The sequence below is a fragment of the Oncorhynchus kisutch genome, linkage group LG7 (genome assembly GCF_002021735.2).
Source record: "Oncorhynchus kisutch isolate 150728-3 linkage group LG7, Okis_V2, whole genome shotgun sequence".
NCBI lineage: Eukaryota > Metazoa > Chordata > Actinopteri > Salmoniformes > Salmonidae > Oncorhynchus > Oncorhynchus kisutch.
Genome location: NC_034180.2, coordinates 51781826 through 51798965, shown reverse-complemented (window position 1 = coordinate 51798965; position 17140 = coordinate 51781826). Strand labels below are relative to the sequence as shown.

At 41.2% G+C, this 17140-nt stretch overlaps 1 protein-coding gene across 2 annotated transcripts; it reads right to left on the bottom strand.

The window, feature by feature from the left end:
- Window positions 1–232: 232 nt before the first annotated feature.
- Window positions 233–15839, bottom strand: LOC109881635 (zinc finger protein 239-like). Of its 2 annotated transcripts, none has more exons than XM_031829286.1 (4): window positions 15817–15839; window positions 3246–3366; window positions 2527–2640; window positions 233–2164 (listed from the first exon to the last, which is right to left on the bottom strand). In XM_031829286.1, the coding sequence occupies exons 2-4, from the start codon at window positions 3343–3345 to the stop codon at window positions 1395–1397; spliced, it is 984 nt and encodes a 327-aa protein (XP_031685146.1). In that variant the 5' UTR covers window positions 3346–3366; window positions 15817–15839; the 3' UTR covers window positions 233–1394. The 2 variants fall into 2 exon arrangements, with proteins under 2 accessions (XP_031685146.1, XP_020329334.1); XM_020473745.2 differs by lacking the exon at window positions 15817–15839 and adding an exon at window positions 5244–5408.
- Window positions 15840–17140: the final 1301 nt, after the last annotated feature.

Sequence of the window (17140 nt, the reverse complement as noted above, 5' to 3'; positions counted from 1 at the left end):
CATTATGTTGTAATTATGTTGTCATTATGTTGTAATCATGTTGTCATTATGTGGTAAATATGTTGTCATTATGTGGTAATTATGTTGTAATTATGTTGTCATTATGTTGTCATTATGTTGTATGTAGATTGATGAGGGTAAAAAACACGAACAATTTAATCAATTTTAGAATAAAGGCTGTAACGTAACAAAATGTGGGAAAAAAAGTCAAGGGGTCTGAATACTTTCCGAATGCACTGTAGTATATCATTTATTTGTTTGTCTGTCTGTATAGTGTCCAAGCAACTTACTGCTCTGAAATCCAGGTTACATCCCAAATTACACTCTATTCCCGATATAGTGCACTACTACTACAAATAGGAGACTTGAGAGAAATTGCAATCTAATACAGGTAACAAAAAAAGTAGCTAAAAACGAAGCCGTTCGCCAGGAAACAGATTTCCATGACCTTTATTACCAGGAAGTTGTTTTTACGACATTGTGCAAGTAACCTATTGGTTAGGACAGTGTTTCCCAACCCTGGTCTCCAACACTACACATTTTTGTTCTAGCCCTACACCTCATTCAGCTCATTGAGGCAAGGTAGCCTAGTGGTTAGATCGTTGGGACTAGTAGTAACCGAAAGGGTTGCTGGATCGAATCCCCCGAGCTGACAAGGTAAAAATTTGTCGTTCTACCCCCTGAACAAGGCAGTTAACCCACTGGTTCCTAGGCCGTCATTGAAAATAAGAATTTGTTCTTAAAACTAACTTGCCTGGTTAAATAAAGGTTAAAGTAAAAAAATACAATTTGAGGACTTGATGATTAGTTGACAAGTTGAATCAGGTGTGCTTGTCCAATAAGAATGTGTCCTGTTGGGGGGGTACTGGAGGAATGCTGCCACTCCAAGGCTGTGGCTCATAGGACACGCCCATCCCCTCTAACATTGGACACGCCCATCCCCTCTAACATTGGACACGCCCATCCCCTCTAACATTGGACACGCCCATCCCCTCTAACATTGGACACGCCCATCCCCTCTAACATTGGACACGCCCATCCCCTCTAAACCCTGCCTCCATGTCAAGAGTACCAAAACTTGGTGGAGAGATAAGATGACTTGAAGGTGGAATAAAATTGTCATTGCAAGGACAAAAGCCAAGAGCGAAAACAAGTTATTTGACCAAATCAACTTTAAAGATTGGATGCAAACATCAACTGAATGCTTTGAAAATCATTTTCAATGTGTTTGAATTTGACATTTTTTTTTCTCATACAATTCACTTTTTTGTTTACATAATTATGTTTGTTTACATAATTGTTTTTGTTTTTTACATTTCAGTTTCACCATGCATTACTTCACAATAATTTTTTTCATTTCCGTTATTTTTCTTTTTGGGTCAATTCTTTTGAACTCAAATTGGCTCCAAGGCTTCTCCCCTGTGTGCACTCTGATGAAGTGTTAGATTGCTTGATGTGGTGAAGCATTTCCCGCAGTCAGAGCAGCAGTAAGGCTTCTCCCCAGAATGTTTCCGCAGGTGTCTTTCAAGATATGATGGGAATGGGAAACTCTTCCCACAGTCAGAGCAGGAGTAAGGCTTCTCCCCTGTGTGAGTTCTCCGATGAGAGGTTAGATGACTTGATGTTGTGAAGCATTTCCCACAGTCAGAGCATGAGTACGGTTTCTCTCCAGAATGTTTACGCAGGTGTATTTCAAGATATGATGGGAATGGGAAACTCTTCTCACAGTGAGGACAGTGGTGAGGCTTCTCTCCAGTGTGCGTTCGATGGTGCACATTCAAGCCACTCAGTTGAGAGAAACTCATCCCACAGTCAGAACAGGAATAAGGCTTCTCTCCAGAATGTTTACGCACGTGTCTTTCAAGATATGATGGGAATGGGAAACTCTCCTCACAGTGAGGACAGCGGTGAGGCTTCTCTCCAGTGTGCGTTCGATGGTGCACGTTCAAGCCACTCAGTTGGGAGAAACTCATCCCACAGTCAGAACAGGAATAAGGTTTCTCTCCAGAATGTTTTCGCACGTGTCTTTCAAGATATGAAAGGAAAGGGAAACTCTTCTCACAGTGAGGACAGCGGTGAGGCTTCTTCACTTTGCTCACTTTCCGACGTTGCTTGACTGAAGCAGGAAATGTCTCAACTTGGTCAGAGGAGTTAGGGGTCTCTCCTGTGTAAAATGACAGCAGAACAACAGATGAACAGGTGTAACACAATCATTGCATCAAATTATAATAAAAGACGTGCACAATTAAGCAGTACTAAAAATGGATATAAACAACTCTGCTTTATATGGGAGGTTTCTCTGCTTGAAGTGTATGGAGATCCATGGTGGGGCTACCTTTTTTTAAATTCTACCTAGGTTTATTTTACCTTAATTTAATTTAATACCTTAATTTAATTAGGCTATGTATTCTATTTACAATGAGTTCTACTACCACTGGTGAGCACCTACATTTTTTTATATAAAAATAAATAAATGAATACTCTGACAGGCCTAATTTTTTTTTTAACATATAACCTGATTTTTACCAGGATCAACAGATTCCACAATGTCTTCCTTCTCCTCTCTGTTAATGATGACATTCAGCCCCAGTGTTTGACTTCTGTCTGCCATCTTTTCTGACGCCGCCTCTGGACTCTCTCCTGTGTGAACGAGAACAGACGAACATGTCAAAAGCTTGCAATATACATACCATCAAAACTATAGTATTGAAAGTAGTCAACTTGCAGGGGATAAATTTATTTATTTATTACTAAAACCATGTCAAAGTGGCACGCAAACAACTAAATAACACAAGTATGTATTTTAATCTGCCATGCTCAAGCCACAACAGCAAATGAAAAATAGGATAGTGTCTTAAAAAAATTATAACGTAATCAATCTGTCTGGCTAAAAAGGTAAGTATGAAAACCAGCAGACACCGTTGCCCTCGGACGAGAAAACCTGCTCTTCCTTACCTGGGTAATCATCACATTCTCTTCCTTACCTGGGTAATCATCACATTCTCTTCCTTACCTGGGTAATCATCACATTCTCTTCCTTACCTGGGTAATCATCACATTCCCTTCCTTACCTGGGTAATCATCACATTCCCTTCCTTACCTGGGTAATCATCACATTCCCTGCCTTACCTGGGTAATCATCACATTCCCTTCCTTACCTGGGTAATCATCACATTCCCTTCCTTACCTGGGTAATCATCACATTCCCTTCCTTACCTGGGTAATCATCACATTCCCTTCCTTACCTGGGTAATCATCACATTCCCAAATCTTCACTTCCTCCTCTTTATCTTTCGTGATGACATTGAGAAGGAGTGTTTGACTGCTGTCTTTCACTGACGCCATCTCTCCTGTGATGCACAAAACCTGTAAAATAACATTTAAAAAAAAAAGTCTGTATGAAATGCAGGACTGTTACATCATTTGATGGCTTGCTAGCTAGTTACCCCCCCCCCCCCACCCTTCCCCCAAACATGTGTAAAAATGGTCCCTTCCTGTATTATACTGATGCTAAAATGTTTATTCTTTTCTACTGAGCCGTTTACTTTATGGTCGTACTCTTATCTTATTATTATTTATTTGTTGTTCCATTGTCCAGAAGGAACCTACAAGTAAGCAAGCACGTCCTGGATGATGTATACCATGTGTATCCTATACATACGACCAATAATTAAAAAAATTGTTTTACTAATCTGCAATCACACGTCCCTTGCTTAATTTTTTTATTTTAAATCCCTTATTTTCCGATGTATTCAATTATTGCCACGGAAAGTCAGTTCCCTATCCCTGGCCTAAAGTCTAAAATTGTAAGGTACATGTAGCTGGCTAACGTTAGCTATATGGGGTTTGGGTTTTTATCTAGCCCTGTAATGGACTGAAGAAGCCTAACTGGACTCTTTAAGCTGAATGCTTCACAGGCGAAACAATTGGCACATATATTACTACAACATTTGGTGATGTTTTTGTTCATTTTGGTCTTTGGATGTTCGTGCCGACACATTTGTTGTTGTTGTTGTTGAGGCAAGTCAAAGGTCAGTAGCTGAGGGATTACACCCCTTTGTCAGTGATTGGTCAACAGTACTAATCCTAGTAGGAGTGGGAAAATTAAGTGTTGGTTGTCATTCAAAGGAGAGAAGGCTAGTTTCCATGCAATTTGTTTTCACTTGAGAAATACTGCACCAAACATGTTAGGTAGATGTAAAATTGTGCCACTAATACCTCTTTGGCAAAACCGTCAAAATTAATGACAGATTCCTTGATTTATCGTTGATTAATTCCGACTATTTTGAGGAAGTGTTTCTGGCTATGCTGTTGCTACGGTGGCTCAACAGGGACAAACCCTAATATTGCCGTTTTTTTCCCTCCAAGTTTTTCAAGCGAAGGTCATTAGGGAGTATACGAGCAGACAGTCGCTTCTCTTAGCCGAGTTCTGCTAGGAGCAAACTGAACCTGTATGCTAACACCTTCATAGTCCAATGACCTCACATGCTCTCCTTAGAGGCGAAACGGCACGGTCAGCCAAATACTCCATCTAAACTTGAATAAATTCCCATTTGCGGTACGGTTTTAGAAACACAAGGCCCTCTACTTTCATATCACATCAAAAATTATTTCACAAATGCAAAATATACACTTACTTACTGTATCTGTTTTAAAACAGTGGCAGCAGACAGTATTATTATTTGATTTGATTTAAGTCTACATGAGTTTATAAATGGATAAGATCAGGAATATTTTTATTTGTCAAAAAGGCAGTAAACCCATCAGTCACCATGACACCAGAATTAGACCATTGACGTTTATTGGAAAGGAGCATCAAGCTCATCACCGTGCACTTTCACCACCCTGTGAAATTCATCATAATATATTTAATTTGTAGTTTAATAAAACTACATGGTCTGCTGATCCATAGTGGCAAAACCACACGGCATCACGTGTGAATCACAAATTCACTTCGATATGATACGTTTCCCCACAAGCTACTTCTCACATAATTACATTTTACTGACACAAAAAATATCCCACCATGTCAAACGAACAAATGTATCTATTGCCACAGCTGTAGGGTTTGTGATTTTTCTTTTTATACAGTACGACTTCACAATAAATAAATTAAAAAACAGTGGATGGAAATGTGGTTTACTGAGAAGATACTATCGTCAATAAGTTGCTAAAGGTAGCTAGGCCATGCCTGGCCATTTGCCTTACAACAGACCCCTTCGACTAATGGGGGGGATTCTTACCTGAAGCCTTGTTTTGGTAGCTAAAGAGAAATCATACATTTATTTTTTTTGTGAAGTTATTTGTTCATTGTTTGACGAGTAGTGTTATTTATGCCTTCCCCCACCCAAAAAATATCCCCAAAACAAACGCAATGTCAATTTCCGCATTTTCTCCTTCGACAGACTAGGCCTGTTGTCAAGCTACACAGATGTAGACTTACGCCACCTGTTGTACGGGAGTGGGAATCACAGGCTTGATATAATCATTATGCAATGTTGGATTCTGCTCATTGGCAAACCGAACAACAACACACACACCAGAAGAGGTTATATAAATGGAATGGGGTCAAACGTGGTTCCAATATGTTTGATGTGTTTTATGATACCGTTCCATTTATTCCATTTCAGCCAATACATAGAGGATGTCCTCCTATAGCTCCTCCCACCAGCCTCCACTGACACACACACACACACACACACACACAAAATAGCCATAGTTTAGCCTTTCTGGCCACCAAGTTCTCTAAATGAACAAAGATTATTAGCCTCTCCATCAAAGATGGATTTCGAAACCATAAGATGTATGTGCACTACGTCATCATTGGGGTAGCAGGGTAGCCTAGTGGTTAGAGCGTTGGACTAGTAACCGGAAGGTTGCATGTTCAAACCCCTGAGCTGACAAGGTACAAATCTCTTGTTCTGCCCCTGCCTCACTGTTCCTAGGCCATCATTTGAAAATAATAATTTGTTCTTAACTGACTTGCCTGGTTAAATGAAGGTAAAAAAAATAAATCACACGCAATTTGATGGAAACACGTCTCTGGAGGGAAAAATGAGCACATTGTTTTGGGGATTTTAGAATATTCGCTTGAAAATCTGTCTCCAATTGGATGGAAACCTAGCTACAGTTCTGTGAATATTGTTAAACCCATCCAATCCTGCTAGATGTTGATTTAAGAGATCTCATCTCCGAGATTGTTCTATCATTGTACCACAGATAATTCACTGCGTGTATAAATGTGAAGCATCCGGTCGGCATATTTGGTAGTGAGAGGAAGCCCGGTGGCCATCAGTGGGAAAAGATTGAACGAGATGGATTTTGACCAATATTCAGCTCAATTTCTCATCAATGAAACATTTGATCTCCACACAATTTTCTGTTTCCAAAACTAAAATCTGTAACAAAGTGTGTTATGGGTGTAAGATGGCACAGTGATGCCATCTGTTGGTAAATGTTCATTACTGCAACTCAGTAATGCTTGAGATACCCGGATGTGTTGTGATGTACTGAACAAGACTGGTTACTCTTATCAATGCCTCTGTCTCGTCATTTAACATTCAAACATGGTGTCAGAGTCGGATAACTAACCATGCTTTCTGCAAATTAGAGTCACCTGCTCTGGTTTACAAACAAATGCTTATTTGTGTAAAATTTCGTCCGGAATTGGCCTTAGCTAGAGTGAGTTTGCTAGTTAGCTTCAGTGTTGTTAGCACCGGTTAGACATGGCAGCGAACACACACTCTGACGATTCCAAAACTGCAAAGATATTGTCTGTGAGTGCCACAGAACTGATGTTACAGGCGAAACCCAGATAAAAATCCAACCAGGAAGTGCCGCATTTTTTTAAACCGCCTCATGCCAATGACTCCTTATATGGCTGTGAATGAGCTACGAATGAGCTTACGTTTTCCACGTATTCCCCAAGGTGTCTACAGTATTGTGATGTCTTTTTAGGCATTTCCATTGAAGAATGGCAGTAAGGGATCATATATAGCATGTGGTCACATGGTGTCTCTCGCAGAAAATCTTGCGTAAAATACTGAGGTCGCCCTTTTTCCAATCGCTTCTTATGAGAAACCAATTGCCTCGACGGATGTATTATCGAATATATATGTTAAAAACACCTTGAGGATGGATCCTAAACAACGTTTGCCGTGTTTCTGTTGATATTATGGAGCAAATTTTGAAAAAAGTTTGGCGTTAGAGTTGCAGCATTTTCCGGTCGATTTCTCAGCCAAGCATGATGAAGAAACGGGAGCTTTTTCGTCTACAAAAATAATCTTTTGGGGAAAAAAGGAAGTTCTTCAAAGGTCTGGCCAAGGCTTTCGACTGTCAATCACCACATCCTCATCGGCAGATTCGACAGCCTTGGTTTCTCAAATGATTGCCTCGCCTGGTTCACCAACTACTTCTCTGATAGAGTTCAGTGTGTCAAATCGGAGGGTCTGCTGTCCGGTCCTCTGGCAGTCTCTATGGGGGTGCTACAGGGTTCAATTCTTGGACCAACTCTCTTCTCTGTATACATCAATGAGGTCGCTCTTGCTGCTGGTGAGTCTCTGATCCACCTCTACGCAGACGACACCATTCTGTATACTTCTGGCCCTTCTTTGGTCACTGTGTTAACAACCCTCCAGGCAAGCTTCAATGCCATACAACTCTCCTTCCGTGGCCTCCAATTGCTCTTAAATACAAGTAAAACTAAATGCATGCTCTTCAACCGATCGCTACCTGCACCTGCCCGTCTGTCCAACATCACTACTCTGCACGGCTCTGACTTAGAATACGTGGACAACTACAAATACTTAGGTGTCTGGTTAGACTGTAAACTCTCCTTCCAGACCCATATCAAACATCTCCAATCCAAAGTTAAATCTAGAATTGGCTTCCTATTTCGCAACAAAGCATCCTTCACTCATGCTGCCAAGCATATCCTTGTAAAACTGACCATCTTACCAATCCTCGACTTTGGCGATGTCATTTACAAAATAGCCTCCAATACCCTACTCAAAAAAATTGGATGCAGTCTATCACAGTGCAATCCGTTTTGTCACCAAAGCCCCATATTCTACCCACCATTGCGACCTGTACGCACTCGTTGTCTGGCCCTCGCTTCATACTCGTCGCCAAACCCACTGGCTCCATGTCATCTACAAGACCCTGCTAGGTAAAGTCCCCCCTTATCTCAGCTCGCTGGTCACCATAGCATCTCCCACCTGTAGCACACGCTCCAGCAGGTATATCTCTCTGGTCACCCCCAAAACCAATTCTTTCTTTGGCCGCCTCTCCTTCCAGTTCTCTGCTGCCAATGACTGGAACGAACTACAAAAATCTCTGAAACTGGAAACACTTACAGTGCCTTGCGAAAGTATTCGGCCCCCTTGAACTTTGCGACCTTTTGCCACATTTCAGGCTTCAAACATAAAGATATAAAACTGTATTTTTTTGTGAAGAATCAACAACAAGTGGGACACAATCATTAAGTGGAACGACATTTATTGGATATTTCAAACTTTTTTAACAAATCAAAAACTGAAAAATTGGGCGTGCAAAATTATTCAGCCCCTTTACTTTCGGTGCAGCAAACTCTCTCCAGAAGTTCAGTGAGGATCTCTGAATGATCCAATGTTGACCTAAATGACTAATGATGATGAATACAATCCACCTGTGTGTAATCAAGTCTCCGTATAAATGCACCTGCACTGTGATAGTCTCAGAGGTCCGTTAAAAGCGCAGAGAGCATCATGAAGAACAAGGAACACACCAGGCAGGTCCGAGATACTGTTGTGAAGAAGTTTAAAGCCGGATTTGGCTACAAAAAGATTTCCCAAGCTTTAAACATCCCAAGGAGCACTGTGCAAGCGATAATATTGAAATGGAAGGAGTATCAGACCACTGCAAATCTACCAAGACCTGGCCGTCCCTCTAAACTTTCAGCTCATACAAGGAGAATACTGATCAGAGATGCAGCCAAGAGGCCCATGATCACTCTGGATGAACTGCAGAGATCTACAGCTGAGGTGGGAGACTCTGTCCATAGGACAACAATCAGTCGTATATTGCACAAATCTAGCCTTTATGGAAGAGTGGCAAGAAGAAAGCCATTTCTTAAAGATATCCATAAAAAGTGTTGTTTAAAGTTTGCCACAAGCCACCTGGGAGACACACCAAACATGTGGAAGAAGGTGCTCTGGTCAGATGAAACCAAAATGGAACTTTTTGGCAACAATGCAAAACGTTATGTTTGGCGTAAAAGCAACACAGCTCAACACCCTGACCACACCATCCCCACTGTTAAACATGGTGGTGGCAGCATCATGGTTTGGGCCTGCTTTTCTTCAGCAGGGACAGGGAAGATGGTTAAAATTGATGGGAGGATGGATGGAGCCAAATACAGGACCATTCTGGAAGAAAACCTGATGGAGTCTGCAAAAGACCTGAGACTGGGACGGAGATTTGTCTTCCAACAAGACAATGATCCAAAACATAATGCAAAATCTACAATGGAATGGTTCAAAAATAAACATATCCAGGTGTTAGAATGGCCAAGTCAAAGTCCAGACCTGAATCCAATCGAGAATCTGTGGAAAGAACTGAAAACTGCTGTTCACAAATGCTCTCCATCCAACCTCATTGAGCTCGAGCTGTTTTGCAAGGAGGAATGGGAAAAAAGGTAAAGTCTCTCGATGTGCAAAACTGATAGAGACATACCCCAAGCGACTTACAGCTGTAATCGCAGCAAAAGGTGGCGCTACAACGTATTAACTTAAGGGGGCTGAATAATTTTGCACGCCCAATTTTTCAGTTTTTGATATGTTAAAAAAGTTTTAAATATCCAATAAATGTCGTTCCACTTCATGATTGTGTCCCACTTGTTGTTGATTCTTCACAAAAAAATACAGTTTTATATCTTTATGTTTGAAGCCTGAAATGTGGCAAAAGGTCGCAAAGTTCAAGGGGGCCGAATACTTTCGCAAGGCACTGTATCTCCCTCACTAGCTTTAAGCACCAACTGTCAGAGCAGCTCACAGATTACTGCACCTGTACATAGCCCACCTATAATTTAGCCCAAACAACTACCTCTTTCCCAACTGTATTTAATTTTTATTTATTTATTTATTTTGCTCCTTTGCACCCCATTATTTTTATTTCTACTTTGCACATTCTTCCATTGCAAAACTACCATTCCAGTGTTTTACTTGCTATATTGTATTTACTTTGCCATCATGGCCTTTTTTGCCTTTACCTCCCTTCTCACCTCATTTGCTCACATTGTATATAGACTTGTTTATGCTGTATTATTGACTGTATGTTTGTTTTTACTCCATGTGTAACTGTGTCGTTGTATCTGTCGAACTGCTATGCTTTATCTTGGCCAGGTCGCAATTGTAAATGAGAACTTGTTCCAACTTGCCTACCTGGTTCAATAAAGGTGAAAAAAAAAAGGAAAAAAAAAAGGTAAATGATTTAATTTGGTTGCTTTTCTTATTTTCGTGAAAATGTTGCCTGCTGCCAGCAGAGCCTAGCATAGCATTATGCCATGATAAACTTACACAAATGCTTGTCTAGCGTTGGCTGTAACGCATATTTTGAAAGTCTGAGATGACAGTGTTGTTAACAAAAGGCTAAGCTTCTGTTTGAGTTTGAGTTTATTTTTATTTTTACAGGGACAGTGCACATTAATCAACATTTCAGTAAAAGTGCCGGTTTTAGCCAACCGGCTAATTTTCAACCGCAGTTCCTGGGCAGGTTATTAAAAACAATTACAATATAGACAATAGCAACATAGAACAAGCAAGACATAGCAACATATGACAAGCAAGACATAGCATACAGACAGAGCAACATAGGACAAGCAAGACGTAGCATACAGACAGAGCAACATAGGACAAGCAAGACGTAGCATACAGACAGAGCAACATAGGACAAGCAAGACGTAGCATACAGACAGAGCAACATAGGACAAGCAAGACGTAGCATACAGACAGAGCAACAGGACAAGCAAGACGTAGCATACAGACAGAGCAACATAGGACAAGCAAGACGTAGCATACAGACAGAGCAACATAGGACAAGCAAGACGTAGCATACAGACAGAGCAACATAGGACAAGCAAGACGTAGCATACAGACAGAGCAACATAGGACAAGCAAGACGTAGCATACAGACAGAGCAACATAGGACAAGCAAGACGTAGCATACAGACAGAGCAACATAGGACAAGCAAGACGTAGCATACAGACAGAGCAACATAGGACAAGCAAGACGTAGCATACAGACAGAGCAACATAGGACAAGCAAGACGTAGCATACAGACAGAGCAACATAGGACAAGCAAGACGTAGCATACAGACAGAGCAACATAGGACAAGCAAGACGTAGCATACAGACAGAGCAACATAGGACAAGCAAGACGTAGCATACAGACAGAGCAACATAGGACAAGCAAGACGTAGCATACAGACAGAGCAACATAGGACAAGCAAGACGTAGCATACAGACACAGCAACATAGGACAAGCAAGACGTAGCATACAGACAGAGCAACATAGGACAAGCAAGACGTAGCATACAGACAGAGCAACATAGGACAAGCAAGATGTAGCATACAGACAGAGCATCATAGGACAAGCAAGACGTAGCATACAGACAGAGCAACATAGAACAAGCAAGACGTAGCATACAGACAGAGAAACATAGGACAAGCAAGACGTAGCATACAGACAGAACAACATAGAACAAGCAAGACGTAGCATACAGACAGAACAACATAGGACAAGCAAGACGTAGCATACAGACAGAACAACATAGGACAAGCAAGACGTAGCATACAGACAGAGCAACATAGAACAAGCAAGACGTAGCATTCAGACAGAGCAACATAGAACAAGCAAGACGTAGCATACAGACAGAGCAACATGGAACAAGCAAGACGTAGCATACAGACAGAGCAACATAGAACAAGCAAGACGTAGCATTCAGACAGAGCAACATAGAACAAGCAAGACGTAGCATACAGACAGAGCAACATAGGACAAGCAAGACGTAGCATACAGACAGAGCAACATAGAACAAGCAAGACGTAGCATACAGACAGAGCAACATAGGACAAGCAAGACGTAGCATACAGACAGAGCAACATAGAACAAGCAAGACGTAGCATACAGACAGAGCAACATAGAACAAGCAAGACGTAGCATACAGACAGAACAACATAGGACAAGCAAGACGTAGCATACAGACAGAGCAACATAGGACAAGCAAGACGTAGCATTCAGACAGAGCAACATAGGACAAGCAAGACGTAGCATTCAGACAGAGCAACATAGGACAAGCAAGACGTAGCATACAGACAGAGCAACATAGGACAAGCAAGACGTAGCATACAGACAGAGCAACATAGAACAAGCAAGACATAGCATACAGACAGAACAACATAGAACAAGCAAGACGTAGCATACAGACAGAACAACATAGGACAAGCAAGACGTAGCATACAGACAGAACAACATAGGACAAGCAAGACGTAGCATACAGACAGAACAACATAGGACAAGCAAGACGTAGCATACAGACAGAGCAACATAGGACAAGCTAGACGTAGCATACAGACAGAGCAACATAGAACAAGCAAGACATAGCATACAGACAGAACAACATAGAACAAGCAAGACATAGCATACAGACAGAACAACATAGAACAAGCAAGACGTAGCATACAGACAGAGCAGCATAGAACAAGCAAGACATAGCATACAGACAGAACAACATAGAACAAGCAAGACGTAGCATACAGACAGAGCAACATAGGACAAGCAAGACGTAGCATTCAGACAGAACAACATAGGACAAGCAAGACGTAGCATACAGACAGAGCAACATAGGACAAGCTAGACGTAGCATTCAGACAGAACAACATAGAACAAGCAAGACGTAGCATACAGACAGAGCAACATAGAACAAGCTAGACGTAGCATACAGACAGAACAACATAGAACAAGCAAGACGTAGCATACAGACAGAGCAACATAGGACAAGCAAGACGTAGCATTCAGACAGAACAACATAGAACAAGCAAGACGTAGCATTCAGACAGAGCAACATAGAACAAGCAAGACGTAGCATTCAGACAGAGCAACATAGAACAAGCTAGACGTAGCATACAGACAGAACAACATAGAACAAGCTAGACGTAGCATTCAGACAGAGCAACATAGGACAAGCTAGACGTAGCATTCAGACAGAACAACATAGAACAAAAAGCAGCAAGACACAAGTTTGAATATATTTATTTCATTTCATTTGTGATTTTCATGAATAGGAAACGTTTCTAGGGGTATTTATGTCCGCTGCGTTATGCTAATGCATTTGAGGCTATGATTACGCTCCCGGATACGGGATTGCTCGTCGCAAGAGGTTTTTTAAGAAGTACACCATGCTCAACCATACAATCTACAAGGGGCTCTTCTTTAAGAAGTACACCATGCTCAACCATACGATCAACCAGACACTCTTCTTTAAGAAGTACACCATGCTCAACCATCTGATCAACCAGACACTCTTCTTTAAGAAGTACACCATGCTCAACCATCTGATCAACCAGACACTCTTCTTTAAGAAGTACACCATGCTCAACCATCTGATCAACCAGACACTCTTCTTTAAGAAGTACACCATGCTCAACCATCTGATCAACCAGACACTCTTCTTTAAGAAGTACACCATGCTCAACCATCCGATCAACCAGACACTCTTCTTTAAGAAGTACACCATGCTCAACCATCTGATCAACCAGACACTCTTCTTTAAGAAGTACACCATGCTCAACCATCCGATCAACCAGACACTCTTCTTTAAGAAGTACACCATGCTCAACCATCCGATCTACAAGACACTCTTCTTTAAGCAAAACCACCACCGCTTTATTCATCCATGATGCATAAGCAACATTCTCATATCCCACCTTCTCTCCTACGGCGACCAGAAACTCCTCCACAGTGACAGTAGCTTCAGTAACACACGTAAAGCCGTGCTGAAGTGACAGGGACGGCATCCCCATGTGGGTCGCCACCCCCGCCAAAGCCAAAAACAATGTACTTAATTCTACCCCAACAAGTAAATAAAAATGCTGGTAACCTTAATGATGCATTAGGACGAGAATAAAGACAAATACATGTGAAAGAAAAAGCAGGACAAGTAGCTCTACACAACACTCACTCATACAATTCCCAGCATGCACCAAACACTCTCAGCATGCAGAGAGAGATGGTCCAGACAGACTATTTTAACACTGTTTATTTGACCACCAGAGAAGAGAAAGAAAACTGTTATGAGCTGAACAATATGCCAGTGGAAAGGAGGACAATACCCGGGTGACCCAATTGTGGTTTGTGAATATTATGATTTCCCATTTCAGCCAATTCAGTTGCAGTAATTCGGTTACAGATTTCTTGGAAATTCCACTAGCATTTTGGTAATGGAATTACGAGTTTTAATCACTTAATAATTCACCCCAAAAAATATACATCAGAAAAATCACTAGAACTAATTGTTAGCTCAACCATTACTGGTTACTTCTGTGAACGTTCACTATCCTCCCTCCTCACAAAGACAAATGTGAAAATATCTGAAAGTTATGTGGGTTTTTGGTAACGAAATTACAAGGCACAAGGGAATATTTCTGAAACGTAAAGAAGGTTAATGATTTCTCCAAAACCAAATGTAAGTGTAGTCAGGGGTGATATTGGACCTTTTAAGACTTTTTCTGGTGATCTTTTCTAAGATGCATTCTGTTTACCAAGAAATCAAAGCCTTCACTGGTTGAAAAATTGATCTAGAATTGCATTTCCCCAAAATATAGACTCTTAGATTTCATTTGACACCATATTACACATGATCCTATGAACATAACATTGGTGCTCCTGGGTCCTTTTACATGGAAATGCCCTACTGTACCTCTAGAGATACTATCCATCCCCAACTAGTAATAAAGTGGTTGGACTGGTTGCTACTGGCCTCTCCAGCTTCAGGCTGAATCACACCCATGATGAGAGGATGTATACTGAACACACAGGGAGAAACTACAGTCTGAATCACACCCATGATGAGACTACCTTTAAGGCTTATGGGTTTGGTTAATCTTAGGGTTAATGTTAGGGTTAAGGTTAGGGTTAAGGTTAGGGTCCGTTTTAGGTTTTGGTCAGACGGGCTGTCAATGGGATGTTGGTCAGAAATGCCCATTTAGTCTTTCCCTTCTCAAACCTGTCCTCCCCCTAACCAGCTCATATCATGTATTCCACCACCAGCACACCTGATTCACTAGTCAGAGGTTTGGATGATTAGTTGACCAGTGGTACAAAGTGGACTGGATCTAGGTGAACTATGTGGAGAGTCTTCCAGGGACAGTACAGTACAGACTGAGAAGCTAATAACAGTGTAGTTTACTCAACTCATTCAAACTATCATGACTATTGTTTAGAGAGAAGATCTGCACAAGGGCATAAAGTTTAAGATATAGCAAGAAAGGACAATATGCAAGGTAGCCAAAGTGGAATCAAAAGTCATGGGCCTAATCATCAATCAAATATGAAATATAAAACCCACATATAATCTACATATAAAGACAACATGTCATCTACATGTGTTATAGAATAGCTCCCTTCTCACATCCCAGGTCATGTTTGGACTGGAACGGGACAACTCAACGGGCTAAGCGCATCTCCCCAATAGCCTACAGACAACTTTCCTGAGTGCAATGTCATTAATGTGACCGATATGTACAGTATAATAAGCATAGTGAAGAAGGAAAAGATCCCACCTCTGACGCACAGCAGAGACATCGCTGCTGAGATTTCCCCTGGAGCAAGAGTCCCTCAAGAATTTAAAAACAGTCATTGCGTTTCAATGAATGTCCTCCCCAAACGCTTGTTGCATCGTGAACTATCCTCCCAGTCCCTTGGGAGTTCATCGGATGGATGATGCGCCGCTGCCATTTACTTGGACGAGAAGTTGGACGAACGCTCCTCCAGCTCACGATACGAAATGGTGGAGAACTACAGTGTAATGATGTGTCGTTCACGAACGAACGGCTCTTTCTGAACGGTTCTTTTTTGATGAACGTCGGGAACCGAATTGCATCGGTGAAAGAGCCATTCATCTATGATTTGCAAACTGCTACTACTGCTTGTTGAGCTCAGAACAACGTTTTTCTGCAGATAAATTACAACATCATTATCTAAAGGGGGTGAATCCTCCCTGCAGAAATAATAAATAGTGGGGAGAGTGGGTCAATCTGGTCCACGAGGATTTATTTCATTGAACTTTGGGCCCATACAAAGACAAATCACACAACATAGAATTCCAAATAACCTTAGGCAAAAATACACGAAATAAAAGTCAAGTGAAAATAGTTATAAATGTCTTTATCAATTATGAGTAGCTAAACATTATCGACTTTTGGACACTGATGCGCAGGAGAACCCCTAGCTGTCAATCAAGCAGGCGCGGTGAACGGATTATGACGCTCAAGCGTTCCAAATGACGCAACAATACAGCTCCAGAACAGAGAAAGTTAATGCGGAAGTTATTATTCGGTTCAACACTAAGACTGAGGTTTGACACGTGTGATTTGAGGTGAGTCAAATATTTACAAAAGTTTACAATACATTAACCATCCGCTTCGTTATATCTGTTGCTATCAATCACTCCATCTGTATCTACTCTTCTGTCTGTCGGACTATCTGAATTGTCTGTGTACTGTCTAGCCAGCATATGCCAGAAAGGTTCTTTCACATAGGCTCATATTCACAAAGTCTCATAGAAGGAGTGCTGATCAGTTATCAGTTTGGTCTTTTAAATCAAACTGAAATACGTTTTGATGGACAGGAGGCGACCTGATCCTAGATCAGCACTCCTACCCTGAAACACTTTGTGAACACAATCCAGGTGTACTGTGATTATGAAGTTGTGATGAGGTATTATTATATTAGTTGTGCTGATGCATGATGGGTTGTAGGCTAGAGCTTGAGGACTCAACTCTGAAGACTGTTTCTGAATTCACTGACCTGGTGAGTAAATGTTGTGTACAATGGCACCATCTAGTGACAGAAACATAGAAACACACATTGTTGCTGAACGAAGGC

Excerpts from the sequence above, each read along its gene's own strand:
- LOC109881635 (XM_020473745.2), bottom strand. The coding sequence starts at position 5,282 with ATGTATGATTTCTCTTTAGCTACCAAAACAAGGCTTCAG. Across the intron at positions 3,367-5,243 it reads CTACCAAAACAAGGCTTCAG|GTTTTGTGCATCACAGGAGA; the intron begins GTAAGAATCCCC and ends GTTATTTTACAG. Across the intron at positions 2,641-3,245 it reads GGAATGTGATGATTACCCAG|GAGAGAGTCCAGAGGCGGCG; the intron begins GTAAGGAAGGGA and ends TCGTTCACACAG.